The following is a 27,075-nucleotide window of genomic DNA, read 5'->3' on the forward strand; positions in this document are numbered from 1 at the left end:
CGTTAATTGGCGATCCAACCCCGTTAATTGGCGATCCAACCCCGTTAATTAGCGATCCAGCCCCGTTAATTAGCGATCTAACCCCGTTAATTAACGATCCAACCCCGTTAATTCCCGCCCCAGCCCCGTTAATTAGCGATCCAGCCCCGTTAATTCCCGCTCCAGCCCCGTTAATGAGCGATCCAACCCCGTTAATTGGCGATCCAGCCCCGTTAATTAGCGATCCAGCCCCGTTAATTCCCGCCCCAGCCCCGTTAATGAGCGATCCAGCCCCGCTCCCGGCGCGCGCGGCCCGTCACGGGCGGCAATGGCGGCTCCGCCCCGCCCCGCCAGCAGGCGGCGCCACCCGCCCGGCGCATGCGCGGCCCCCGGCGCTTCCCGCGCTGCGCGGCCCCTCAGCGCCGCCCGCCATGTTCGCGGAGCTCAACGAGCTGCTCGGGGCCTCCCCGGAGCGGCCGGACGCGGTGAGAGGGCGCTGAGAGGGCGGGGGGGACGGGCCGCGGCCGCCGGGAGCGGCGGGCACGCTGGGAGGGGCACGGCCTCCGGAGGAGGAGGCGCTCGGTCGCAGGGCTGAGCCGCCTCCGCCGCCTCCATCTCCCGGCTCCCCGCCGCTCCTCACGGCTCTGGCTGCGGCATCCGCCGCTGAGAAGCGGCCGAGTTCTGTTCCCGCGGTGTGTCCGTGCTGCCGTGCGGGGAATAAACACAGAACTGGGCTTTAAACCCGCTGGTGGGCTCTGCTCGAGAGATACTTGTTATCTAGCGCACTGAATTAATTAATGGAGCTTTTCCAGGGAGGTTTTGTGTTAGTGAAGTTACGCTGGAACTCAACCTTCGCTCTCTGTGAGAGCTGTGCAGGTAGAATGCTAGTCATGGAATCCCAGAGTGGTTTGGGCTGGAAGGACCTAAAGTTAATCTGATCCTGTCTCCTGCCATGGCAGGGACGCCTTGCACTGTCCCAGGTGCTCCAACCCCAATGTCCAGCCTGGCCTTGGGCACTGCCAGGGATCCAGGGGCAGCCACAGCTGCTCTGGGAATTCCCAATTCCCAATATCCATCCATCCCCCTCTGGCAGTGGGAGCCATTCCCTGTGTCCTGTCCCTCCATCCCTTGTCCCCAGTCCCTCTCCAGCTCTCCTGGATCCCTTCAGGCCCTGCAAGGGGCTCTGAGCTCTCCCTGGAGCTTCTCCTCTCCAGGGGAACATTCCCAGCTCTCCCAGCCTGGCTCCAGCCCTGGAGCAGCTTGTCTATTTTCTGTCCATCCATCCCCCTATCCATGCCCCAGCCTTTGCAGATTCTGGGCATTGTCCTGACCTTGCACTTGCCCTTGTTGAGCTTCATGAGGTTCCCATGGACCCACTCCCTCAGTTTCTCCAGATCCCTCTGGATGCCCCATCCCTTCCCTCTGGCGTGTGACCACACCACCAGCTCGGTGTCATCAGTAATTATTAATAAATTATGTGTGAGCTGCATGTTACTCCATGATTTTCCCTGACAGTTACGAGCTTAGATAATAAGAGCAAGTTTGGGGTGATAATTTATTTTATAATAAATTGTCTCCAGTTTCCCCCTTCTTGCTTTACTAGCAGCTTGTGATGGGAATAGGGGAGGTTTCTCGTGGATCTGGAAGATAATTCTGAGGTCATTCCTTGTCAGGCTGGCTGGAGTGGGGCAGTGCTGGTCTGAAGGGGAAACAATACTGAGAGGAATTTGGGATGTGCCCTCGAGGCTCAGAGCAGATCTGGTGGAGGTTTTAGCTGGGGCTCAGTGGTAGTAATGGATAGTCTGAGTGTGCAAAGTCCCAAACCCTTGTGGCTCCTGTGGGTTATGTTGGGTTTTTAATGCAGGTGAAACACGAAGTGAGAAATGCTGGGTGGAGTTTGTCAGCCTGTGCTCTAAGGTGTGTTTGGTGGTGCAGCTGTGGGATGAGCAGGAAAGTGGTCATCCACAAGGGAATTCCTCAGAGCAAAACCAGAAGGTTTGGCCTCAAGATCCTGGGTTTGGCCTTGGCAGCCAGAGCAGGAGCTGACCTGGCCTCCTCCTCCAAGTGAGGAATTCCCTAGGACTGAGCTGCTCTGCCCATGCCACCCTGTGCTGTGGTCCCCTTTATCCAGGTGTCACACTGGTGTGGCTGGCTGCCCACCAGGGCCTTGTGCCCTGCAGTCCTCATGGAATTAAATCTGGCTTACTCTGGTAGTAAAGGATGAGCATGAGCACACAGTGTGCAGGTCCCCCTGAGTGTCCCCCATCCCTGTGCAGAGCCAGCCTGGTGTGGCAGCAGCAGCCCTGTGCAGGTGCTGCCATCCTTCCAGTGCTGCCATCCCAGTTTCCTCAGAGCACTGCTGGGTGCTGCCAGTGTGGCTGTGTCTGTGTCTGCTGTGTCACTGTGGGGTGTGACACCCACTGCTGCCTTGCTGAGGGATTTTGGCATTCCTGACAGGTAGCTGCAGCCTCCTAGCCTGCAGGTGTAGGAGTGTGAGGGCAGAGCACGGCAGAGCAGGTTCATGGAGAGGGTTGTGCAGGAAGGCTTTGCCTTTGGGAAGGCAGGATGCTGTGTGCTCAGAGTGACAAACCCCCCCGTGCCAGCACAGCCTGGGGGAGCCAGCCAGCAGGGAGGGCACTGGGGAGCCTCAGCCTGCTCCTCTGGGGCTGTGCTGGGGAGCAGGGGAGCTGGAGGGGATGGAGCTGCAGAACATAAACCCCTGGACTCCTCCAGGCTCAGCCATGGAGGGCACGCCTTGGGGCAGTGTCCCTGTCACTGGTGGGCACTGAGGCATGACCCTTTTTTGGGGGGGAGAGCTCTCACTGTGGGTGAGCCCTGCCCTGGCCTCTGCTTTGCATCCCCTGCAGTCATGTTCAATATTTGCTGTTCCATTGGCTCCCCTTTAGGCTTTAGGGGAGTTTGTTCTGATGGATGCCTTGGGAATTGCCTGTGTGGAGATGGCTCCTTGCTGTGAAAGGCTCTTTCTGTTCTTGGGAGTAGAAAAACTGCCTCTTTGATAAGTTATTTGTGTTTCCAAGCTGCTCATCTATGATTTGTATTGATTAAAGAAACATCCTGACTAAGATTTTAATGGAAACAAACACCTTGATGAGGCTGGGGCTGATCAGGAGTGTGCACTAATGAAAAGAATTAATTTCCTGCCTGATCAAAACAAGTTTATACCCTGTGCTGAGAGCTCTGCTGCACTACCAATTTTGGTGATAAGGTTTTCTACCCCAGAGGTGGAATGTTGGAAGTAAATCTGGAAGGGAGGACAGGCTGTTTGGGCACAGGAGGGTGGGCTCAGAGGGCTTTTCCACTCTGAGCAATGCTGTGCTTCATGTGCTCTGCTTGTCCACTTCTTCCACTGAGTAGTACCTGCAGAATTCCTGCAGCTTGAGCCAACATCTTGTCTACCAAGAGCAGTTTGTGCCTTCACCTTACTCTGTTGTTTTGCTGCTTCTTTTCCAGGGTAAATTCACACTGCTGCGAGACACCCGGACAGATGGCAGCTTCCTGGTGCACCACTTCCTCTCCTTCTACCTCAGAGGTGGGTCAGCAGCACTGCCTGGGGCAGGGGCACCTCAGAGGTTCCCTCAGGGTTGCTCCATGAGCAGAGGGCAGTTCTGCAGAGTGTGAGGTGTCCTTGGATGAGCACAAAGCTTTGGGGTGAGCATTTATGGATCCCTGACTTGTTCTTGGGACTCCTGTGTATCCTTGGGTACATCCCATAATTCTGTGCCTTGTTTCACCATGGATTGTGGTTAAGTCAGGCTCTGACAGGGAGCTGTTCACTGCAATTTCCTCACTGCATCCATTTTTATCATGTAACTTACACATATCAGGCTCAATTAACAACAGATAAGCTCAGAGTGAGTCAAGAAACAAGCAGAGCCTGGCAAGGTGTCTGATTCCTTTTCTGGGAGCAGTTTCCCCTGTGAGTAACCTGCTAGGCTCAGGGACTCTCCAGCTTTCTGCTGGCACAGCCACCAGCCCAGCAGCTCTGGTACTGCCAGGCCTGGAAGGGAGCTCAGAGTGCTGGGCAGGGCATGGGATGGAGACATTCTGCCCCCAGAGCTGCCTCAGCTGGGCTCTACCCTGCTTTGAAATGTTTTTGTACTTAAGGGAACAGAGGGAGATGGAAGGAAATGCCATGGGGAGTGGGTTGGTGACAGTGAGGGAGACCTGCCAGCCACTGCCCAGGCTCTGCTGGTGTCCTGCCCACAGCAGTGCCCTGGGGGCTGTGCAGAGCTGCCTGTGTGCCTGGGAAAGCCTTCCATGCAGGTGGTGGGCAGCCCTGTGGGACAGTGATGTGTCCCAGGCTGTCACCTGCCCCTCTGCAGCCCAGGACCTGGGTGCAGTTATTCCCTGTTTGCAGCACCCCCATGTTGTCCACTTAGTCACCAAAACCTTTGGGAGATCTGAAGGTTCATCCCAGGCCATTGACTTGTTCTACTTGCAATCCATGTCCAGCAAACACTGATTATGTTCATACCCAAACTGTGTTCCAAAATCACTTTTTATTTAGGTGTCTGACACAATTCCCTGTTCTGTGTGTTTTTCCAGTCAAGGTCACTTGCCCTAAGAGAGCCAAAATGGGAATTTTTGGCATGTCTGTGGTTTCAGTAGTTCAGTGTCATGGCCAGTCCTTGGCCTCTTTACTGTAACACGAGCAAACAGGGCCAGGAGGTTCCAGGCTGGCCTGGCACGAGGCAGAAAATGGGGCCTTACACTTTTTAAAGTCATCTTTTTCCTTCTTTCCCTCTCTTTTTAAACTAACGTTTCCCCTAATGCAGATATCCTCCAGAAGGGTGAAAATTGAAAGCAAAGGAGGGTCTGTCTAGACCTGCATCACTTCAAGGTCCTTGCAGACAGATCTGTGGCCTGTCTGCTGTGATTTATGAGCTTTGATAATGTCAGCTGCAAAGTGCAACTGCTAATGTGTGCTTTGTCCCTCCCCAGCTGGCTGCAAGGTTTGCTTTGTGGCCCTGCTCCAGTCCTTCAGCCACTACAGCATCGTGGCACAGAAGCTGGTGAGTCTCTTGGCATAGGTTCATTTTTACAGGTCCAGGTGGTTTCTGCTGGGTGGGAAGGGAAGGAATGGGAGTGGGGAGCAGGAATTGTGTGTGAGCAGATGTTTCCAGTCTTGCTGGGGACAGTCAGGATTGGTGCTCCTGTGATGGGGATAAAGAGCACTTTTGGGCAAAAACCTGCCAAGAGCTGGAGGGCTGCTTGCTTTGTGCTTAGAAATGTTTTCTGGGGATCAGTGTTCCCCACAGGCCCAGACTGGTTCCTTAATCCCCTGCAGAGGAAAATGCTGTGGTGTCAGTGTTCCCAGGACCCCTGCACACCTGCAGGAGCTCCTGAGGTGACTGTTCCCTGTCCCCTGTTGGGGTGGAGGGCTGAGTCACAAGGACACCTGTGTGCCTCGTTTGGCCTCTGGGCTGAGCCATCCCTTGCAGCTCTGTGAGGAGCCACAGGTAAATTCCTGGGGATTTCCTTCCATGGTGAGACAGGCAAGGATTATGTGTACTGTGAAGTGAGGAAACAGAGACAAAGCAGGCAGGGTAGTTCTGCATGTCAGCATATTGTGTGAGCTCCAAACTGCTTCCCTCAGCTCTCTGTGCAGCACTCCAAGGTGAAATGCTCCAGGTGGGAAGTGCAGGTGACCTTCCAGGGCTGGAGGGATCAGGGCTTGCACAGCACTGCTCCTCCCTGCTCTGGTTCTGTGTGAATCCCAGCAGCACTGCTGCTCAGAAAGACTCCCAGGCACTGAGGAACCAGCTGTTGAATTCCCCACTGTACCATGGTGCTGCTAAACAGCTGTATGTATTTACTGCTCGTTTTGACCTTTTGGAAGGAGATCAGTGGTTTGGGGTAGCTGCAGTGGGCTGAGCAGACACGGTGTTCCCACGGAGTTACCTCACAGGTGTGATTCTCCTGCAGACAGGTTCCCCCTGGCTGAGCAGACCCCCCCCAGGAGCACAGAGCTGTGCTGGCCTTTGTGGTGCAGGGAGGGAGGGCAGAGTGGGGCAGGAGATGGGGCACAGCAGGCGCTGTGGGGAGGAAATGCCGCTGGAAATAGGGAATCCTCGCCTGCTCCTGCAGCCGGTGTGTTTCCTAGGGCAGAGATTTCCCTGCACACCCAGTGGGAGCTGCTGCCATCTCCCAGGGAGGCTCGGGAGGGAGACAACGTGAGCAGTAGCTGCAGGCACGTGCCATGCACTGGGGATTTGCTGTCTGATACTCAACAAAAGGTGGCTGCCACAAAGGAGGTGACAAGCACAGCTCCGGGAAGCCTGAGCTGCGTTCAGCTCTGAGTCACTCCTGCCTGCAACTTCTTAGGTGCCCCCGTGGTCGTTGCTGAGAATTCCTCCCAAGCTCTGAGGAGCTGGAGGTCACAACATCAGTTATTTATATCCGAGTTCCCATCACAACTTCTCTTTGCTTTAATCCTTCTTTGCACAGATGAACACGTCAGGCTCAGGAAAGGTGATTCTTGGCAGGGTAGTTTCACTCTTAAATTTGCTGAACTTGCTGCTGTAGATCTTCACTGGAGACCAGTAATGGTGTGGCCACTGGCCCAGGGCACTGCTGAGGTCCCACCGTTCCTGGGGGCAGTTTTACAGTCCCCAGATACAGGACAGAGCATGTCCAGGGAAGGGGCTGGAGCCCCAGGAGGGGCTGAGGGAGCTGGAAAGGGGCTCAACCTGGAGAAAAGGAGGCTCAGGGGGAAATTCTGGCTCTGCACAACTCCCTGACAAGAGGGGACAGCCGGGGGAATCGGGCTCTCTCCCAGGGAACAGGGACAGGACAAGGGGAAATGGCCTCAAGCTGTGCCAGGGGAGGTTCAGGTTGTATATTGGGAAAATTCCTTCCCCAGAAGGATGGTCCAGCACTGGCACAGCTGGTGGAGTCCCCAGTGGTGAAAGGATTTGACATCCATGTGGATGTGGCACTTGGGGACGTGGTCAGTGGTGGCCTGGGCAGTGCTGGGGGAATGGCTGGACTGGGTGCACTCAGAGCACTTTTGCAGCCTCAGTGATTCTGTGACTGTGATTGTGCCATTAGGAAAGCCTGCACGTGGAAAGCTCCAGAACTGAGCAGTGCCCCAGTTCCTGCTGGGAGCAGGGTAGTCCCAGGCCCAGCAGGAGGCCAGGGTGGATTGTACAGGGACACTTGTAGCAGTGATGTGTGGTGATAAAATGGATATTTATACACAGCTGAAGTGAGGCTTCCAGGGATTTGCTGCTTTCCCTGTGTGCCGGGTCCTACAAGTCCCAAACCACTTCCTTATGTTTTAGCTAAATGCAGGGATGTACCTTCACTTGCAGGAAAAAAACTTCCCTGGCTTTTTGTGCCTGTGTCCTCCTTCCTGAGTACCCACATTTCATTTTAAGACACCCTCAGTGTTATTGGCCCTGACCTTGCAGAGAACATGCAGGGCTATATCAGGACAAACAGCACCAGGGCACCCTGCCAGGTTGGTGTTCCCACCCTCACTTGTACAAAGTTTGTTTTGTTTTACAGGGAAACCAGATTTGTCCCCATTTGATGCCTGGCTCCTGTTCTCTGCTCTGAGCTCAGGCTGGAGGACGTGGCCTGGCCTGATCACTGCTGGCCACGCTTTGTCCCACAGCTGTGTTTGCTGATGGAGCTCATTCCCCTGCTTTGCACACTCCATTCCTTCTTGAGACCCTCAAATATTTTGCTTTCCCATATGGAATGGCAGCAGCTCTGCTCTGAGGGGCTGTCCCTGCTGGCAGGCTGGGGGGCACCACGCTCAGGCAGCTCCCAGAGGGACAGGAGCAGCTGAGCTGCTGCTGCAGGAGCATTCCTGGGCTGGGCCGGTGGCTGACAGGTGCCAGAGATAATGGCCCTGTGCTCCAGGGCAGTGGAGAGGGATGTGGCTGAGAGTGAAAGCTCTCAGGCTCTTTGGGTGCTGGGCAGTGCCCTGCAGGGACATCAGTCCTGCTGTGCACTCAGCCAGCTGCCTCTGGCCATTTTGAGCACTTCTCCCACTTTTCCAAGCTATCTGATGCTGTTTCCAGAGGTCACACTGGGTGTGCTGCTAGCAGGGAGACAGGCAGAGGTTTGCTGTGGCAGGTGAGTTCAGGTCTCTGGGACCTCTTCTGTTGGAAGATGAGGCTGGACTTGCTGGGTCCATGCCATGGCCCTGAGGGGGCTGAATTCTTGGTCTGACACACAGGCACCCTCCCCTGTCCCTGTCCCTGGCTGCTGTGACCCTCATCTGTCACCCAGGCAGGCCCTGGTGTCACAGCACTGAGTTCCCCTCTGAAGAGGGGACACTTTCCTTGAGATCTGAGGTACAGAGGGTTTGTGTGTGCAGGAAGAGATGACTGAAGCAAAGGTAAAATCAGTTGATGAATTCTTGATATTAATAGTGAATTTCATCACAGCATTTCAGCAGGTTCCCAGTCCTATGGATTGCAGAAATCCCTGAGGGAATGAGGTTTGTGAGGCTGCTGTGCAGCCCAGCCCTTCTTTATGGCATGGCAGGTATTTATTTGCTGGCTCTTCCCTGCTCCTCACCTGCCAGATGAAGGTGGTTCTGTCCTTGGCTGGGGAGTTTTCCACTGTGTGTGCTCAGAATTGCCCAATAATGCTGCTATTTCTGAAGCTGTTACTGAGGGGTAGTGCCCAAAAAAACCTATTGCTTTGTAGAGGGAATGAGCATTCAGGCATACCTTCCTTCCCAGCTGAGTAGAAGGACAATAGAGGAAGCATTTTTCTCAGGTAGCAGGATTCACAGGGTGGGGGGTCCAGGCAGCTTCCATTTAAAGCAGGGAACAGATGCCAGTTCAGTCAGGCTTCAGATTATGCTTAATATCCATGTTACAAGGTGATAGTGCTGCAAAATTGTGCCTGGGAAGATAATAATGGAGTAGTTTGGGTTGGAAGACACCTGAAAAGGTCACCTAGTCCAGTCCTCCAGGAAATAATTGTACTGCACATGATCATAGAACCACTGAGGATGGAAAAGCCCTCAAGGATCACCGTGTCCACCTGTCCCCCAGCACTGCCAGAGCCACCACTAACCCAAATTACCACAACCCACAAGGCTTTTAAATCCCCCAGGCATGGTGACTCCTCCACTGCCCTGAGCAGCCCCTTCCAATGTCTGGCCACCCTTTTTCAGAATAAACTGGAGAGTGAGAATGTCCCTTCTGAGCCTCCTCTTGTCCAGGCTGAGGCCCCCAGCTCCTTCAGCCTTGACAGGGCTTGGATCTGCCTAGTCCAAGGAAGGTGTCCCTGCAGAGGGATGGAACTGGATGGTCTTTAAATGTCCCTCCAACCCAAACCTTTCTAGAACTCTGTGATCTCCAGCTGGAGTGCCCCCCATGCTGCAGCTGGGGGATGTGTCTGTTGGAGCTGGCCATGCCCAGCACGTGGCCCTCAGCAGCAGGGAGAGCAGAGTTCCAGTCACAGTCACAGCCCCAGGCACTGTCCTGGTCCTTCCTCCTGCAGGTGGAGTCAGGGCTGCTTCCCGTGGGAGCCCTGCTGCTGTCTCCAGCTGTTGTGCAAGTGTGGGATGCCCAGCCCACGGTGCTCTGTGCATCAGGGATCAGCTCAGCTGCGTGGGCTGTGCCAGGAGCCCTCATTGCCACAGCCTGATCTGGAGATAGTGGAAACAAAAGCTTTTACCACCCAGGGAGGGAGCTGAAGGAATTGCTCACAGCAGGCCCTTGGAGAGGCCTGGGTCATTCTCTCCCTGCCTCTGCACAGCAGGCTGGCTTCCCTGCAGGAATTCCAGGATGTTTGAGCCCCCAAATCACAGTGAGTTTTTGTTATCTCCTGCCAAAGTACAGAAGAGTAAATGTGCCACCAGTGACTGCAGCAGAAGTGCCCATTTTGTCCCTGAAGCAGTGACTTTATCAGCACATTTAGAAAAGATTTGATTCAAATAAGAATGAAAACTTGGTTGTTGACCCACGTGGTTCTGTGTGCACCATTTTCCATAAGTGTTAACTCTCTAATGTTTTCCTCTCTTCAGGGGGTCAATCTGGCAGCTGCCAAGGAGCAGGGACAGCTTGTCTTCCTGGAGGGCCTCAAGTCCTGCCTTGACCTCCTGTTTGGGGAGGAGCAGCCAGGACAGCCCAGTCCTCTGCAATTCCTGAGGTGAGCCTGAGCATGGAGTGTTCCCCCTCACTGCCACCAAGTGCTCCACCCAAGGTCCAGGACTGGCTCCTGCTGCCCTTGGTGCTCCCCTCCAAGGCCCAAGGACTCAGCTGGACACCAAGTGAAGTGGAACACCAGCATTGTGCACATCCCCCTAAGTGTCCTGGCCTGTCCCTCGCTGCTGCTCATGGAGGGATCCTCTCCCCCTTCCCAGAATTTTAGGGGAACTTCCACCCCCATCCTTGCCAAGCATGTCACAGGTCTAGAAAAGCATTTGTTTCAGCACTCCATAGGTTTGTGTCATGCAAAACCCCAGCTAATTGGTTTTATTCCCTTCTGTCATTATTTTGAGTTTTATCCAAGAGAACAGTGCTGCTTTATCCATGCTGGCTTTTGGGTTTATTCTCACATTATTTTCTCCATGTTGCCTGGGAAGCTCAGCAAAGGCCAAACACTTTGCCAAGTGTCCAAGGCCAGCTTGGAAAGGGCTTGGAGCAACCTGGGATAGTAGAAGGTGTCCCTTCCCATGGCAGAGAGGTGGCATGGATGGGCTTTGAATTTGCTGTATCCCAAACCATTCCAGAATCCCTGAGCAGGGCAGGAGGTGTGAAGGGGCAGCAGAGAGGTGGCTGGGACAGCAGTGGGGCAGGCTCTGGGTCAGTGGGTGAGGAGGGGACCTGCAGGACAATCCCCTGACTCCTCCTTGGTGCCTTGCAGCGGGAGCAGCCGTGAGCTGCGAGCCCTGTTTGACTTTGTGCAGGTGTCCCTGACTCCCTGTGCCCAGGCTTCCTGGAAAGGCCCCGTGCTGCTGGTGGATGACCTCAGTGTGCTGCTGAGCCTGGGGGCTGCTCCAGTGGCCGTGCTGGACTTCATCCACTACTGCCGTGTGTCCGTGTGCTGCCAGCTGCAGGTACTGCTCCGGGGCAGGGCCTTTCTTCTCCATCATGAGGTGTTCGAAAGGCTGTGGCTGTCCAAGGAGTTCAAGCTCTTGGGTCCCTGAGTGCCTGTGCAGGCTCCTGTTCAGCTGGATTCCTGTGAGATGCTGCCCAGAGATGGGCAGTGTGTCTCTGATGTATGAACAGGGGTTCTTTGGAGCTCCTGGCTCTCCAGAGATCCTGACTCACACCCCTGTGTGGGAGGGCAGGGGTGGAAATGAGTCATGGGGGGGCTGCTGAGTCTCACAGGGCCTCTTGGGGGGCACCCCAGTTGCTGCTCCCACCACCCTCCAGCATGACTTCTCTGGCTGGTCCCCAAGGTGGGGTGATGATCTACAGAGCTCTCCCAGCAATGTGGGGACTGCTGAGGGCACCACAGCCACAAGTGCTCACAGTCACATCCAAACTCTGCCATCGCTGGCAGTGTCCCCTCCCTGGGCACTTCCCTGCAGGATGAGGAGTGTGCCAGTGGTGTCACCCTGCATTCACAGCACGGGGTGTTGGGCTGGAGGTGCTGACAGGGGATGAGCTGCTTGCTGAGAGTATTTACCTCCAAAGAGCTAAAAAAGATGATAAACCACGCTAACACTTTGCTATTTCTGTCTGAGGTGTTCTGAAGCTTTAAAGTACATTTTAATTGATTGAGAATTTGTGTTATTTTAAGTCACTGGTGACTTGCATGGGCTGAGGCAGAGTCTCTTGAGATGGATGTTAATAGAGTCAGTGTGTTGGAGAGATGTTTGCTCCCTGTCAGAGCTGTGAGGGTGTGAGCATTGCTGCAGCCCTTTGGCCCCCTCTTTATTTACCTGCTCTGCATTCAGTCAGTGCCATCTGCCCAGCCTGACAGACTGGTTCAGCCACTGTCTCCTTACAGAGGCTGGAGGTATTTTTAGACTGCACATTAGTTACATATGTGTGTGTGTGTATACAATGTACAGTGAGCTCTGCAGTGTTCTTGTATCACACAATGGCCTGTGTTGGAAGGGACTGTGAAGGTCATGTGTGGGCAGGGACACCTCTGCTTTGGAGGCAGCTCTGCAGGGGTGTCACCTGAGGGGGGCAGAGGGGCAGAATACCCACACTGGGGATCAGCCAGGTACAGGGGGTTTCTGCCTGGGGAATGTCCAGCCTCTCCATTAGTAGCTGCTGGTTATTTTCCCAGTGGAATTCAGACCATGCTGGGGCTTAGATGGGCTCTTTGTGAAAGCTCCTGTTGCCACCCCTGTCCTTCCCCTAAGGGTTAGGCCCAGCTGGGGGCTCATTGCTCATTCCTCCCTGCTGCTCCTGTTGCAGGGGAATGTCGTGGTGCTGGTTCACAGCAGTGAGGATTCAGAAGATGAGGAGAATGAGCTGCTTGTGAACTCCCTGTGCCATCACAGTGACCTCATCCTGTGGGCAGAGGGGCTGGCCACCGGCTTCTGCAAGGATGTTCACGGGCAGGTGAGCACAGCACAGCACCACAGGTGGCAGTGTCCCTGTCACTGCAGCACTGCAGGCCTGGGGCTGTGGGACACAGGCCAGGCTGCAGGGTGGTTAAGGAGTGATCCCTCAGCACCAGGATCTGCTGGAGCACCCAGCTGTCACTCTGCTTCTGCAGGGGTATTCAGGGACAGCCTGCCACCTGGGACTCCACACCTCACCCAGCAGCTGCAGTGCAGGCTTCTCCTACCCCAGGGAGAGGGAACACTTCCCAAACTCAGGATCTGAGCCTGGCCTGTGGTGATCTCTGTAGGGCTGGGACAGTGCTGACACTTGTGTGATCCCTCATCAGGGCCTGTCACCAAAGGCACAGGGACAGCTGCTGCTGCTGGATTATTTATCAGTGACCCCCCTTCCCTGCAGGCCAGCCAGAGGCAGGGGGGACAAGGATGCTTTGAGCCAAAGGTACCATGTTCCTGTTCCTTTCCCTTTGCAGATTAAGATAATCAAGAGATTGTCCTTGTGGCAGGCGGCGGAGCAGGATCAGGTCCAGATCTACCAGTACAAGATCCAGGACAGGAACGTCACCTTTTTCGCACCGGGGCTGTCGGCTGCAGTCCTGTGACACTGTGACACTGCTGGGAATGGCAGTCCTGTGACACTGTGACACTCCTGGGAATGGCAGTCCCTGCCTCTGCAAAAGCAGCACCAGCACCTCTCGGGAGCAGCACAGCAGCCTGACCCAGGAGGGAAGCTCAGGCACTCCTGGAAGTGCTGCCAACGTGGGATCAGCCTGCCTGGAGCCTGCTGCATCCCTTTGTCCTCCCACCCCGTTCCCAACACGCTCAGGCCAAGAAGAGGAGCAAGAGCTTGCAAGAGTGGCCCTTAGAGCATGTGGATACAGGCAGGGGTGCCCCGCGGGCTGGGCGTGCCGTGCCTCACCTTTTCCGGAGCGCTGCGGGGAGCGCCCCCTCCCTGCGCTGGCACGGGAGCTGATGACACACCGGGGTGGAGCAGGGAAGGTCTGGGAGCCTGGTGCAATCCTTGCTCCTGGCTCTGGCTGCCAGAGATGTGCCCAGCTCCGAGCTCCAGCTGCCTGCAGTTGGTAAATCCACAGCTCTGTGTACAGCCCTCACGGCCTGGGTGCTGCCGTGCTTCCTCCCAGGCTCCTCCTGGGTTTGTGGCTGGATAAACCCCTCTGTGAGCCTGTCCCAGCCCCTGCTTCCTCATCCCAGTTCCATGACCTGCCTGTGCTGAAGCAGTTTGTAAAAATAATAATCTTAGTGAGATAAGGGTACAGTGGTTAAGTAACCATGGGTCTCTGGGTGGGAACTGCTCCCCACCTGCTCCTTGGCAGGGAGCAGGAATCTCCCCAGCCTGGATGAGGAGAGGCCCTTCCCCATGGCCACAAGGGCAGTGCTGGGGGCAGAGCTCAGGCCTGCAGGTCTCCTGGAAGATCCTCCTGCTGGCATATCCCATTTATCCTGGGAGATAGGAACATCCCACACACTTGTGAGAGTCCAGAGCAATCTGCCAGGTCCTTGCAGCTCCAGAGCTGGGATAGCAGCTCTGGCAGTGGGACACATTCCTGATTTTCCAGGTAGACTCAGTGACGCATCCTGTGCTGGTTTGGGAATGTTTTTCCTTAGTTTTGGGAGCCCTGGCATGCTGACTGCTGATCAGTGGCAGCCCAGGGAAGCAGGCAGGCTCCAGGGATTGTGGCAAAGCCACGGGAAGGGAGGGGAGTCAGACTGTGTGTGTGCTATGGGACTGCTAGTCCCTGATGTCCCCTGGGTGTCTCTGTGCTCTGCTGTGGAGGTGGCACTGCCCAGTGCCCTGCTGCTGTCCCAGGGTGGTGCCAGTGCCCAGTGGCACTGCTGCTGTCCCAGGGTGGTGGCAGTGCCCAGTGGCCCTGCTGCTGTCCCAGGGTGGTGCCAGTGTCCAGTGCACTGCTGCTGTCCCAGGGTGGTGGCAGTGCCCAGTACCCTGCTGCTGTCCCAGGGTGGTGGCAGTGCCCAGGGGTCCATGCACTGTCGCAGTCTGCCCAGGGAGGATGAGAGGAGCAGCAGCTGCTGGCAGTGCAGCTGTGATGGGCACAGAATGGTGTATAATTGGAGTAATATCTGTATGATTATCCTTGGAGAGATCCCAAAGCCTGGCTCCCGGGCTCTGCCTCTCCCTTTTGAAACCAGCAGGGTCACTATGTGACATCATCATTATGACATCATTACTGTGTGACATCCCTGCTGGCTTTGTCTGGTTCTTTCTGCCCTTAGCCAGTGTCTGTATCCAAGAAAAGGGCTGAGGAGCCTGGGCCTGCCCCCCGTGTCCCCAAGCAGGGAGTGTTCCTGGGATCAGAGCCCCTCAGAACGAGCCCTGCCTGCTCTGTGCAGTGTGAGCTCGGACAGGGACATGGAGCTGTGGGGGCTGCTGAGTGACAGGCAGGACCTGACCCAGCCCAGCCCGACGGCCAGCAGTGGCCTTGGCCAGCAGGGCACTCGGGGCGGCCGTGCCGAGCCAGGGCCGGCAGCACGGCCGTGCTGGGGCCAGGGCCGCGCTCCGGGGCTGGCGCTGCGGGAGGGCAGCGCAGACTGGGTGGCAGCAATGGTGCCATGGTGGCAGGACACGATGGCCTTGCCCGGGTCAGCCGCCAGCTGCGTGCTCAGGGCCGCGGCCTCTGTTTGTGTGCCGAGCTGAGGAACAGGGTGGGGCTTGGCCTGAGGGCTCCGCTCTCCGTTCCCTCGTGTGCAGGGAGCTGCAGGCAGGGCTTGCACCCGGGCTGGGGCTGGCGGGACAGGGGTGCAGGGCCCTGGGAGAAGGAGCAACAGCAGCTGCAGGGACTGTAACCATCAGTGTGACAGCTGCCAGGGCCCTGGAGGCTGTTGTGGGGTGCTCAGCCCCTGGGGATGAAGAGCAGGGAACCGCCCCGTGCCACACCGTGCTGGCAGGAGAGCAGGGCCATTGCTGGGGGAGAAGGAAAGGTCCTTGGCCTGTGGGCACCGCGTGTCCCTTCCCTGTGCCCAGTGCTCCCAGTGCCCACCTCTGTTCCCGGGAATCAGAGTCACCTCTGTCCCCTGCCGAGCCGGGGCTCTCCCTCCCGGTGTGCTCTGCCCCGGGATGCTCCAGGGCTGCTCCTGACCCTCCTGGGCACTCGGGACATTCCTGCATGGGCCAGCCCCGCTCTCCCCCCTGTAATAATTGATAAATGATTCGTGTTCATCATAGAAGTTCTGGAGTTTGTATAAACCGGAATACTTAAAGTAAGAAAAGAACATGGACCTAGATAAAGGGAAATAGATGATTAAAGTCACTATTTAAATCTCCCTGTTATGAATATTGTGCATACCAGTTTGTAAAAGAAAAAAAGGGTTTTCTATAAACCCTTGAAAGGTTTTTTTGCAGAATCAGATTTCCTGCCTTTGTGTAATCAATCACAAAATATCTGCTAAAGATCAGACTTCCACTTCTTCTGTTTTTTATCTACCAAGACCAGATGGTTACATGACCAATTGTCCCAAGAGCTGTCCCACAGAAGTTTGGAAGTTTCTTTGAGCATCACTGCTTACCTTGCAGAATTACTACAACAAAACAATAACAATTATTGATTACTACAAGGAAAACCATCCTATAAAAAGGGAGCTGCAAACCATTGGGTGGAAGCGTGGGGCGGGCGGTGACCCCTCACGTTTTCCCCAGCTCTGTCTATATAAAATAAAGCAATCTAAATTTTGCTGAATATCGAGACTTTGATTCTCGTTTACAAGACCCCGAACCCCAGCGCGGCCCCGTCCGCTCCACGTGCTCCCGCCGCTCCGCGCCGCTTCCGGGGCGTGGCCAGGGAAACCGGGGGCGGGTCGGGGGCGTGGTTATGCGAATACAGTGTCGCTATGGCCACGCGCGTGGGCGTGGCCATGCAAATGAAGCTCCTGGTGGGGACTAACCGCTCTTGGGGTGTGGTTAATGTGAGTGGGCGTGGCCACGCTGACGGCGGGGGTGTGGCCATGCAAATGAAGCTCTATAATGGACTAACCGCTCTTGGGGCGCGGTCAATATGAGTGGGCGTGGCCACGCTGACGGCGGGGGTGTGGCCATGCAAATGAAGCTCTATAATGGACTAACCGCTCTTGGGGCGCGGTCAATGTGAGTGGGCGTGGCCACGCTGACGGCGGGGGTGTGGCCGGCGTGCGGCGCTGCGCGCGCGCGGTCGGGGCCCGGCGGCGGCGGCGGCGGCAGCGGGGGGAGGGCGGGAGGGGGTGGGAGAAACCGGGCCGGGAACGGGCGGAAAAGCTCAGGATTAACGCGCGCTTAGAGATAGTCAACCCCACAACATCCTGCATCCAAAAAAAAAGAAAAAAAGCAGGCCGAAAAAATCCCCCAACGACGGAGCACGAGAGCCGCGGCCGCTGGGAGGTCAAAGGGCGGAGGTGAGGAAGGAGCCGCTTCCCGGTGAGGTGAGAAGGGGCCGGGGCGGCGGCGGCAGCGCGATCGCGGCGGGAACAGCCCTGAGCGGCCTTTCCGTGCCTCAGTTTCCCCTCAGGCCCCTCACGGAGGGTCCGCGCGCGCCTTCCCCTCACGCGCCCGCCCCCCGCCCCCGCATCCCCCGCTCTGCTTTTGGGGAGAATTCCTGAGGAATACGTGAGGGGAATGATGGGAATGTGCAGTGCTTCGTTCCGTGGGGGTTTGCTGGATTCTCTGCCGTGGTTCTCTGGGGATTTGGCTCGGTGCTGCCGGTGTCTGCCCTCGGGATGATCACCTGTCTTTGGATCCCTATTCGGGAATCCACAGAGAGATGGAGAAAGTTTTGGGGCGCCAAAGGTGGAGAGGGAGAGGGGAGAGAAGGGCTGATCTCCTCTGCTGCAGGAGCAGGAGAGGGTGTTTTATGGGAAAGGTTTAAAATGATGGAATATGTGAAGGGAATGAAGTGCTCCGGGAGGTTTGGTACAGGTCCCTGAGCGCTGCAGAACCAGGATTTGCTGCTCTGGCTCCCGGGGACCTGGCTCTGCTCTCAGCCCCCTGAATCATCCTGGACTTTGGGATTTTGTCAAAATTTCGGGGTCGACTTCTTGGTGTGAGTCAGAATGAACATATTTGCATTCTTTTAATTTAACGAGCAAGGAGCTTTTGGAATGCTGAGGCAGTTCTGGGGTTGTGTTTGGGAGAATCCCGAGGAAAGGACTCCGGGAAGATTTTGGCCTTAGTGCCAGAATTTCCTGAATGCAGCATCCACGTGTTTTTCCGGGTTGTTGAAAGGCAAACCAAGTTTCTTTTCATTCAAAGGGCAGAGATGAGGCGTGAGCTCCCTCTCTGTGAAACCAGAGCTGTGAGGGCAGGACTGGGGTGGTAAATTTGGGATTACACGAGCTGTTGTGTAATGCAGAAAGGAGATTAGCTGGCTGGGACTGGGAAGAGAGGAAAACACCCCGGGATGTTCCCTGAACGTGTGACACAGCTCCATGCTTCCAGGTACAACTTGGCAGGGTTTATTTTTCCTATCATGATTTAAATATAACATCCCAAAAGAGCCAAGAACAATCAGGGTTTGTCTCAGGAGCATTAAAATAGTATTTTAAGTGTCAGAATCCTGTGATGAATGAATTAGGCTCTCACTGAGTTGCTCAACAGTGTTTTCAGTCAGGGTTGTTGGGCCTGTCTGGTGTCAGAGTTTGGATCGTTATGCACCAAAAACTCCTTTTTTTTTTGTCTCTCTGATGAGAATTTAAAAAGTAGAGCAGGTACAGCTCATGGAACAAAAATAGCATTACCTGCCTGTCGTGGAATGTAGTAGGTGAGGAGCAGCAGCACTTCCAGCAGATCCTGAGTCCTGGCAATCCTTTCCAGGCCAGGCAGCTGCAGGCATTTCCCCCCCTTCCACAAAAGACTTTTTCTAGGGAGCTGTGGCTGGAGATGGGGGCACAGTTCCCTGTGCTGGGGGCTTGGTGGCACTGGGCACAAGGGACTGGTGACACTGGAAGGAGGTGCAGAATGCTCTCCAGGCATTTCTTGGCTCCAATATCTGTGATTATAATTCCTCTGAATCCCTTTCTTCCCCTTGTGCAGTGCATTAAAGGGTGAGAAGGAGCACTGAGCAGTTCCTTGGTGGTGCTGCTGCTCACATCCACAATCCCCAGACCAGGGAATTGAGGGAATCTTATCATTCATGTCCTCAGGTCAAGCCCCAGTGGCTCAGAAATGCTGTGGTCTTTTGGCATAACTGGGAAAAAGTAAAGTTCTCCTCCCAGGAAAAGAGTGATTTCAGCTGGAGTGAGAGCATGGTGGGCAGTGGGGAGGGGAGCAGGATTGCAGTTCTTAAATCTGAATTAATCCTGTGTGGAGCATTGTGATAAAGGAATAATAGTTGGTTTGTTTACAAAAGACAATGTCTGAGTCAGACTAAGGGACTTGCTGCCTCACAGAGGAATTTTGGTGTCTTTTCTCCATCTGGAAGGAAGAGTGCAGTGATTTCCTGAGCTTCCTAACTGATGATTAGAAAGGAAAATGTGGTTCTGTGTGAGGCTGGACCCCTGGCAGTTGGTGTGTCCAGCCTTGCTCGTGCTGGGACCCAGAAGCTGTGGAAAGCCAATGCCAGGCAGGTGTCACCTCCCAGGTGCTGTGTCCCTCTGGGGCTCTCAGGGCCCTTCACAAGCCCCAAAGATCTGGGAGTGCAGAGCTCTGAGCCATGAAACTGTCCTGATCTGAGCTTTGGGGTTATTTCGAGGGAACCAAGCAGGGAACCCCAGTGCTGAGGGTTATGTCTAAATTCTTACTTTTGATTTCATGGATAAAGGGTCAGAACTGTGAGGTTTTCTGTCCCTTTTCTCATCCCTCCCATCCTGCCTGTGAGGGGATCCCTGGTAGGAGTTTTGGAAACCTTCACTTACAGGAGCCCAACTGGTGCCACACCCCCAGCCCTCCCTCTGGGATGGGAAGACTCTTGGTTTGTGTTTCCACAAGGGATTTTTCAGTGCTTGGTGGATAAACTTCGTTTGACTGAGCTCTAATTACAGTAAGTCAGGAAACTCCTGCCACTGACAGCTGGGTTTTGCTGCTGGGGTGTTTAATGGTACTCAAAAGATATTTCTGAGGGGGTTTTGGAGGGGTTTTCTTCCAGGAGGCAGATGGACCCCATAGGGGCTGTGGGTTTGGAAAATGCAGAATTCTGCTCAGAGGGTTTGTGTGGATGTGGTGTACCTGGGAAGGGTTTTGGGAAGCTGCTGTCTGCTCCTGGGGCTGCAGTGGGCTGGGAAAGGAGCTACAATTCCTTGCACAGACAATGTTTGCCCATCCTGGGCACTCCTGAAGGTGTAACTGTCCTCTTTAACTGTCCCTGCCCTGTCAAACCGAGGAGTGAAGCTTCTCTCGTGGCACATCCCTTAAAAAAAGAGCTGCAGAGAAGGTGCAGTTCAGGTGTTCAGCCACGAGTTTGAATTTTGAATTTGTCTGTTTCAGAAATAAACACCAAACCATACAGACAGGATGTGTTTGCCTACATTAAGCAGGTTGGTTCGGTTTGGGTTTTAGTTCCTAATATTGATCATTACCACCAATGCTGATTTCTGTTGTGAAGGAGATGTTTGAGCCAGGAAATGTTTGAGCCAGCCTCTGCAGGGAGAGGAGCCCCAGCCCTAGGGAAGGAAAGAGGGAAGGAGTTGTGCTCAGTTCAGATCCTGGTTTGCTGAGGAAGAGGATGAATCTCCACTGAGTTGGGATGGTGAATGGCTCCTGGTGCTTCCCAGGAAAACTTTGCCTCACAAAAGCAGAGCTGGAGCTGGGCAGCAATCCTTAAAGTGCTGATTTATCGTTGCTTTCAGCACTCCTGCAGTGAGGGTTATTCAAACCCAGAGCTGCTTCCGTTCCTCGTTCGAGGAGCAGCAAGGCCACAAAGGGAGGATTAAGATAAAAATCAAACCTGACTGTCAGAGGCCATCGAGGGACTCACAGTTATTCTGGGAGTGCCCTCCTGGCAGGAAGGTGGTAGAGGAAAGAGCAGAGAGGAAAACTTCCCATCTGGCATCCCCAAAACTGGGGTGTTCAGCACCTTTTGGCTCTTGGTGAGCAACTGGTGGTTGCAGCAGCTCTGCAGGCTGTCGTTTCAGAGAGTTATTTCTGTCTGTGTGCTCAAAGCATGTCTCAAAAAGACCTGAAAAGCTTTAGAAGCTGTCATTTGGGACATGGAAAGTTTTTAAAGCCTGGAGGAGAGCAAGCAGTTGCTGTGAGTGGGACAAAGAGAATGGGGGGTAGTAGTCATCCTAAAATCCTGCAGCAAGTGGGAAATGGTTGAAAAGCACCTGGCAAGGTGCAGGAGTGTGGAATAGCTGGTGCTGCTTTGCCACAGGTACTCCTTGGCAAGGTGAGCTTGCTTTTTCTGGGGTAAGATACCAGGGCTGCTTCTGGCTGCACAAAAGCAGCTGTGGTCATGAATCCTCTAATTTTGCTTTTTATCCAAATAAGAGTATTGAGTAGATGCAGTTAAAACAAAGCCAAAGCTTAAGAAGGTGCCATTGTGTGATGGATAAAATCGTGGTTAAATGAATGAATTCAGAGCAGCAGCAACAGCCCTGTGAATGGGCTGGGTGTACTGAGAGGGGTCTGGGGTCTCACCCATCACTGAGGGGCAGAACAGACTGTGCATGTTCAAGCTGTAAATGACACAGAGCAGGGAAGGGCTGCACGTGTGACTTGGGTGAGAAACGGGTTGGAGCAATTAAACATGGCCTGAAAATGGGCTGGTGATGAGGAAGGACAGTGCTGAGGTGGGGACTCAATCAAAAATAGCCAGCTACAGGCATGAGGATAATTGGTGAGGTGAAATCCCTCATGAAAGGAGCCTGGTGTGGGAAGGGGGAGGTGAAAGTTTGAGTATGAAAATCGGTGGTGGTGGCCTTGGCAGCACTGTGGGAGCACCTGGACTCATTCCATGGCTCCAGTGGCACTGCTGGGGCTGTCTGAGCCCACTGGGAACAGAAGGGTTAAACAGCAGGGAAACGGTACCAAAGCTGTGTGACACCTGGGGACAAGAGCACATTGGATAAACACCTGTTGGGAGTGACTTCAGCAAAGCTCTGGAGCTCTGAGTGCAGAGCCCCCAGTGCCCCCAGCCCTGTCCCCTTGCTGTCACTGTGACCTGTCACTGTGGGAGCAGGGCTGAGGGGTGCTGAGGGATGGGATGGACAGCCAGGAGAGGGACAGTGACACTGCACAGCTGGGATGGACAGCCAGGAGAGGGACAGTGACACTGCACAGCTGGGATGGGATGGACAGCCAGGAGAGGGGACAGTGACACTGCACAGCTGGGATGGGATGGACAGCCACGAGAGGGACAGTGACACTGCACAGCTGGGTTGGGATGGACAGCCAGGAGAGGGACAGTGACACTGCACAGCTGGGATGGGATGGACAGCCAGGAGAGGGACAGTGACACTGCACAGCTGGGATGGGATGGACAGCCAGGAGAGGGGACAGTGACACTGCACAGCTGGGATGGAATGGACAGCCAGGAGAGGGACAGTGACACTGCACAGCTGGGATGGGATGGACAGCCAGGAGAGGGACAGTGACACTGCACAGCTGGGATGGGATGGACAGGCAGGAGAGGGACAGTGACACTGCACAGCTGGGATGGGATGGACAGCCAGGAGAGGGACAGTGACACTGCACAGCTGGGATGGGATGGACAGCCAGGAGAGGGACAGTGACACTGCACAGCTGGGATGGGATGGACAGCCAGGAGAGGGACAGTGACACTGCACAGCTGGGATGGGATGGACAGCCAGGAGAGGGACAGTGACACTGCACAGCTGGGATGGACAGCCAGGAGAGGGACAGTGACACTGCACAGCTGGGATGGACAGCCAGGAGAGGGACAGTGACACTGCACAGCTGGGATGGACAGCCAGGAGAGGGACAGTGACACTGCACAGCTGGGATGGGCAGCCAGGAGAGGGACAGTGACACTGCACAGCTGGGCTCTGTGGGGAAGCTCTGGGCTGTAACTGCACGGGGCTGTTGCATCAGTCTCTGGTATTTTTAGGAGAAAGTGATTCCCCAGCCACTTGTAGAGTGGCTGCATTGATAAACAAAAAGAGGAGATGGTTCCAAAGGGATCACGTGGGATGCAGTGGATGAGGACATTTGCCAGGGCCTCCCTGTGTCCCTGGCTGGCTCCTGAGCCTGGGATAAAAGGGACAGCCCCTTCCTGCCCTGAGTTATCAATCCCGGGATAAAAGGGACAGCCCCTTCCTGCCCTGAGTTATCCCGGGATAAAAGGGACAGCCCCTTCCTGCCCTGAGTTATCCCGGGATAAAAGGGACAGCCCCTTCCTGCTGTGAGTTATCCCGGAATAAAAGGGACAGCCCCTTCCTGCTGTTCACATGCAAGGGAGCTTCCCTTGGCTGGATGCAACAACAGGAGTGAACTTTGGAATAATATTTTTTTCCAAATCTGGTTGTTTTCTCTTTTTGTCACAAATCCCAAACCTGTGTTTCATGGCTCTGCACGTTGTTGTCTGGTGCTGTTGGGACTATTTTGGGCAGGAAGAAATGATAGAAACCATATTCACTGAGTGCCTTCCAAAGCAGGAGTGTAACTGAGGTTCTTCTCTTGAGGCAGAAAAGTTTCAAAATGTCCTGAAAACCATTTTGGAAACCGATTTTGAATGTCAGCCCCTGTTTTGGGAGCAGATAACTTTATCTGACATGTAGAGGTTATTGAAATGTTTTCTTTGGATCTTTGTTGTTGCTACTCCAGCTTTTCAGGAGATGTTAATAATGCGTAGTGTGAGTGAAATAGCATTTATAAAATGGGGTCTGGTTCAGATAACCTCTGAATTTTTAAACCCAAATCATAAATGAATGTTGCACAGGGAGGAAAACAGGCAAAAAGAAGTGGGGCAAGGCTGGCAAAGTGAGTCAGAAGAGGTAAAATCAAGTAAGTTTGCCCATTTTGGGAACTGAAATCTGGCTCAAAAACTCGTGTCAGGCTTGCAGCACTGTTGTACCACAGAGCTGGGATAGGGGGAGTGCACACAGCAGTGTCATTTTCTACCTTTTGAATATGGAAAGCTCCCCTTCTGTGAAGGACAATCCACTGAGGACTCAGAGGCTGTTCTGACAGCAGTGTTGGATTAACCCTTGCAGGCAGCACCTTCCCAGGGCTGCTCATGGCTGTGATTTTCCCATAGGAAGTGCTGTGCTCCTCGTGACCCCCGTGTCCCCTGGCAGCACAAAGCCTGGTATTCTTCCCATGGGAATGGGAGGGGAGAGCAGGACCTTGGTGTTAGAGCCCATTGTGCAGCCTTGCTGTGAAGGAGCCTTGTCTTGAGCCAGGCTCTTGTTTTCCCACCTCTGAAGTGCTGAGGAATGTCCCTGGCCCTCGCTGGGGGACAGTCCATGCCTGCTGGGAGGGAGGCTTGGCTCTGAGCCCTGTGCCTCTCTCCCTGCCCTCCTCCCATGTGGGTGGTGGGGTCTGGGGGCTGCCATGGCAGTGAGCATGGCTGAGCCACCCCCAGGGCCAGCAGAGGGCAAGAAAATGCAGTTGCTGCTCTGGGCTGGGAGTGATGCACAGCTGTTCTCTGCATCTGCAGGGAGCCCGGGATTTCCCTTGGTTTTGGGGTGTGAGTGCTGGGTGTGGGCCCTGCTGTGAGGGCTGGCAGCTGTTTGGATCAGCCAGTTTGGTGGTGGCTGCTCTGTGTGTGTGTTCTGTGCTGGGAACAGCCAGGAGTGTGGGAACACCTGGAACTGCAGAGCTGAGTGTGAGTGTCCCATGGGCTGTGGGACAAGTGGCACAGGGACACCAGGGGCTCTGGCCTGCCTGCACCCTCTGTTCTGGCTCAGATCTGGGCTGGAGCCCAGCTGAAATCACCACTTACAGCAGGAGCCTAGGCTGTTCTGGCTGCTCTGCTATCCTGCAGCATCAGTCCTGCTGCTCCCACCTCTTCTGGGGCAGCTCTGGAGGCAGGAGGCTTCCCTCATCCCCCAGGAGCCTGGGTGGGATTGATGGAGAGGGAATTACTGATGGTGGTCCATCCCTTGCTGCTGGTGGTCCATCCCTTACTGCTGGTGGCCCCTCCCTTGCTGCTGGTGGCCCCTCCCTTACTGCTGGTGGCCCCTCCCTTACTGCTGGTGGCCCCTCCCTTGCTGCTGGTGGTCCATCCCTTGCTGCTGGTGGCCACCCCCTTGCTGCTGGTGGCCACCCCCTTGCTGCTGCTGCTCCATCCCCACCTGGCCTCAGGTATGTGAGCATCATATTGAGCTGTTCCCTGCTGCTGTTGCAGCCCAGACCAACCCACAGACCTTTATAAATTCTCATTTTTAGTCAATTCTCCCTTCTTTCCCATTCATTTTTTCCCCAAACGCAGCCCCAGACAGGCAGGAGGACTCCTCAAATCCCACCTGTGCTGCTGCAGGCTGAGGTGTTCCATGTGCAGAACAGGCAGGTCAGCCCTTGGATTGTGGATCCTGCTGGAAAAGGGCTGTGGGGGGCAGAAGGACCATGCTGGGTCTGTTCCTGCTTTGCCAAGCTTGGGGTTGTAAATGAAAAATGCTGGGTTAAAATTCCTATTGGAGGTGCAGCTATAGGCAGCATGGTGGAGCAAATGATTGAATGTACTGAAGTGCAAGAAAAATACCATGGTACAGGGATTTATTTTGGATTTTTCCTTATATCCACCCCCCTCCAGGCTTCACTGGCTCAGCTGAGTGTTTTTATTACACTTAATGCCTGGCTCCAGAACATCTTGTGGAAAACTGAGGAATTGAGTACACCTAAAACCCCAGGTGACTGTGTATTAGAAAAGGGAAAGTTTTTACTTTTGTTACCTTTTTAGACTTTGTCTTGGATTTGCACTCAGGCAAAAGACAAGAAATTCTTCTTTAACATTTGTCCTACAATCAGGAGGTTTATTTTGGCTGAGATAATCTCTGTTTGGAGAAATGACTTGGAGCAAGAACAGTTCCTGCTGTTCGCTCTTAGGAGCTCTGTCACAGCATCAAGCAAATAAAGATGGCAGATTTTAATGTGCAAGCCCCCCAAGATAAAGAAATACTAGCTTTGGAATGCTCTGTGTTTTCTTATGGAATGCTGCTGTTGGACAGCAGCTGAAGAGAGTAAATACAAAGTTTTCCTCCTTGAAGTGACTAGAAATTGTTGCCAGTGCCGTGCTCCTCCCCAGAGCAGCTTTTGGCAGCTCAGGCTGGTCAGAGAGCACTTGGGATGTATTTTTTGCCACAGGAGCAGCATATCCCTGTTGTTCCCGAGTTCCTTGTGGAACAGGGATGGTCCAGTCCTGACAGGGAGGTTGAGATCTGCTGATTTCATAGAATCAAGAAACCCCAGAATGGTTTGTGCTGCAAAGGACCTTAAGGATCATGCAGTGCCACCCCTGCCATGACAGGGACACCTCCCCCTGGCCCAGGCTGCTCCAGCCCCAGTGCCCAGCCTGGCCTGGGGCAGTGCCAGGGATCCAGGGGCAGCCACAGCTGGGCACCTGTGCCAGCCCTGCCCACCCTGCAGGGAAGGGTTTCTGTCTGAGTGCTGATTTCTGAAACGAGCTGATAATGTTTATTATTTCCCTTTCCTTGATGTGTTTTTCTCCCTTTGCCTCCCTAGCTGGAGCCAGTGCCCTCCCTGCAGGGCTGCCCATGCTGCAGTGCCCCCAGCCCCTGCAGAGTCCCGGGATGGCCTCGAGGTGAGGGGGCTGAGGATGACCCTGACTGACAGGCTGCGCGAGAGGATTTCGCGGGCGTTCTACAGCCACGGGCTGCTCTGTGCCTCCTACCCCATCCCCATCATCCTCTTCACTGCCCTCTGCATCCTGGCCTGCTGGTGAGTTCATCACACACCTGGGAGGGGCTCTTGGCAGCACTCTCTCTTCTGGGCCCTCCCAGAAGCTCTTTTATAATTTAGACTTTATGGGCTTTGTCAGCTTCTGTTGTGGGACAAAAGAAACAACAGGGATGAAGTGTCTTCATCTAGTTTAATAAGTAAGAGCTAATTGAATAAGTGAAGCAATAAATGAGATGAAAGTAACCCTCAAGCACCTGGTGGTGGACTCCAAACTCATGAATTAAAAATGAGCAGAAGGAAAGCTGATCTTTCTTTGCACACCTGCCTGTCCTGTCCTCCCTGCAGCCTAAACTCTTCTGTTTCATCCTTGGCACTCCTGTGTGGGAGTAGATTCCCTGCTCTCCTTATGGACCCTAATTTGGATCCCTAGTTTGCAGGTGGATATAATTTTACTCCCAGGAATGTCACACAGGCTTGGAATCATTTCCAGCAGGGCACTGTGGGGCTGAGCAAACCTTTGTGCCCAGACCATGCACACATGTGCATGTACAGATTCTGTCTTGCAGGGTTTAATTCTCTTGCCTGCTTTGGGAAAAATAAACCAAATATGATGATTTGCTCCCCTGTTTATAGAAAAGCTCTGTGTGTGCTGCCACAGACCCAGGTTTTCCTTTGAGCTGTGATGGTGACAGGGCTCCTTACACTTAATCTCAGCTAAAACATTGCCAAAAGGAGGATTTTCACACATTAGAACCTCTGAGGTGGCTTCTCCTGGCTGGAGCTCTTTGTGGTTGTGAGCAGCATGGGGGCATTGCTTCCTGGT

General features: G+C 54.4%; 2 protein-coding genes across 5 annotated transcripts in view; both read left to right on the forward strand.

The window, feature by feature from the left end:
• The first annotated feature begins 365 nt into the window (after positions 1 to 365).
• On the forward strand, positions 366 to 16,233 carry ELP6 (elongator acetyltransferase complex subunit 6). Its single transcript, XM_056485986.1, has 7 exons — positions 366 to 464; positions 3,451 to 3,529; positions 4,942 to 5,012; positions 9,995 to 10,119; positions 10,837 to 11,029; positions 12,348 to 12,494; positions 12,970 to 16,233. The coding sequence occupies exons 1-7, from the start codon at positions 411 to 413 to the stop codon at positions 13,096 to 13,098; spliced, it is 798 nt and encodes a 265-aa protein (XP_056341961.1). The 5' UTR covers positions 366 to 410; the 3' UTR covers positions 13,099 to 16,233.
• Positions 16,234 to 16,710: 477 nt separating this feature from the next.
• Positions 16,711 to 27,075, forward strand: part of SCAP (SREBF chaperone) — a 40,206-nt gene continuing 29,841 nt past the window's right edge. The window contains exons 1-3 of one of the 4 annotated variants that reach the window (XM_056485945.1): positions 16,711 to 16,924; positions 25,147 to 25,243; positions 26,076 to 26,291. In XM_056485945.1, coding sequence (XP_056341920.1) covers positions 26,170 to 26,291 — 122 coding nt within the window. In that variant the 5' untranslated portion in view covers positions 16,711 to 16,924; positions 25,147 to 25,243; positions 26,076 to 26,169. The remainder of the gene's footprint in view (positions 16,925 to 25,146; positions 25,244 to 26,075; positions 26,292 to 27,075) is intronic. The other 3 variants (XM_056485947.1, XM_056485944.1, XM_056485946.1) reach the window with 3 other exon arrangements.

Source organism: Oenanthe melanoleuca, chromosome 2 (assembly GCF_029582105.1).
Source record: "Oenanthe melanoleuca isolate GR-GAL-2019-014 chromosome 2, OMel1.0, whole genome shotgun sequence".
In the NCBI taxonomy this organism is placed as follows: domain Eukaryota; kingdom Metazoa; phylum Chordata; class Aves; order Passeriformes; family Muscicapidae; genus Oenanthe; species Oenanthe melanoleuca.

Excerpts from the sequence above, each read along its gene's own strand:
- ELP6 (XM_056485986.1), top strand. The coding sequence starts at position 411 with ATGTTCGCGGAGCTCAACGAGCTGCTCGGGGCCTCCCCGGAGCGGCCG. Across the intron at positions 465-3,450 it reads CCCCGGAGCGGCCGGACGCG|GGTAAATTCACACTGCTGCG; the intron begins GTGAGAGGGCGC and ends CTTCTTTTCCAG. Across the intron at positions 10,120-10,836 it reads AGTCCTCTGCAATTCCTGAG|CGGGAGCAGCCGTGAGCTGC; the intron begins GTGAGCCTGAGC and ends GGTGCCTTGCAG.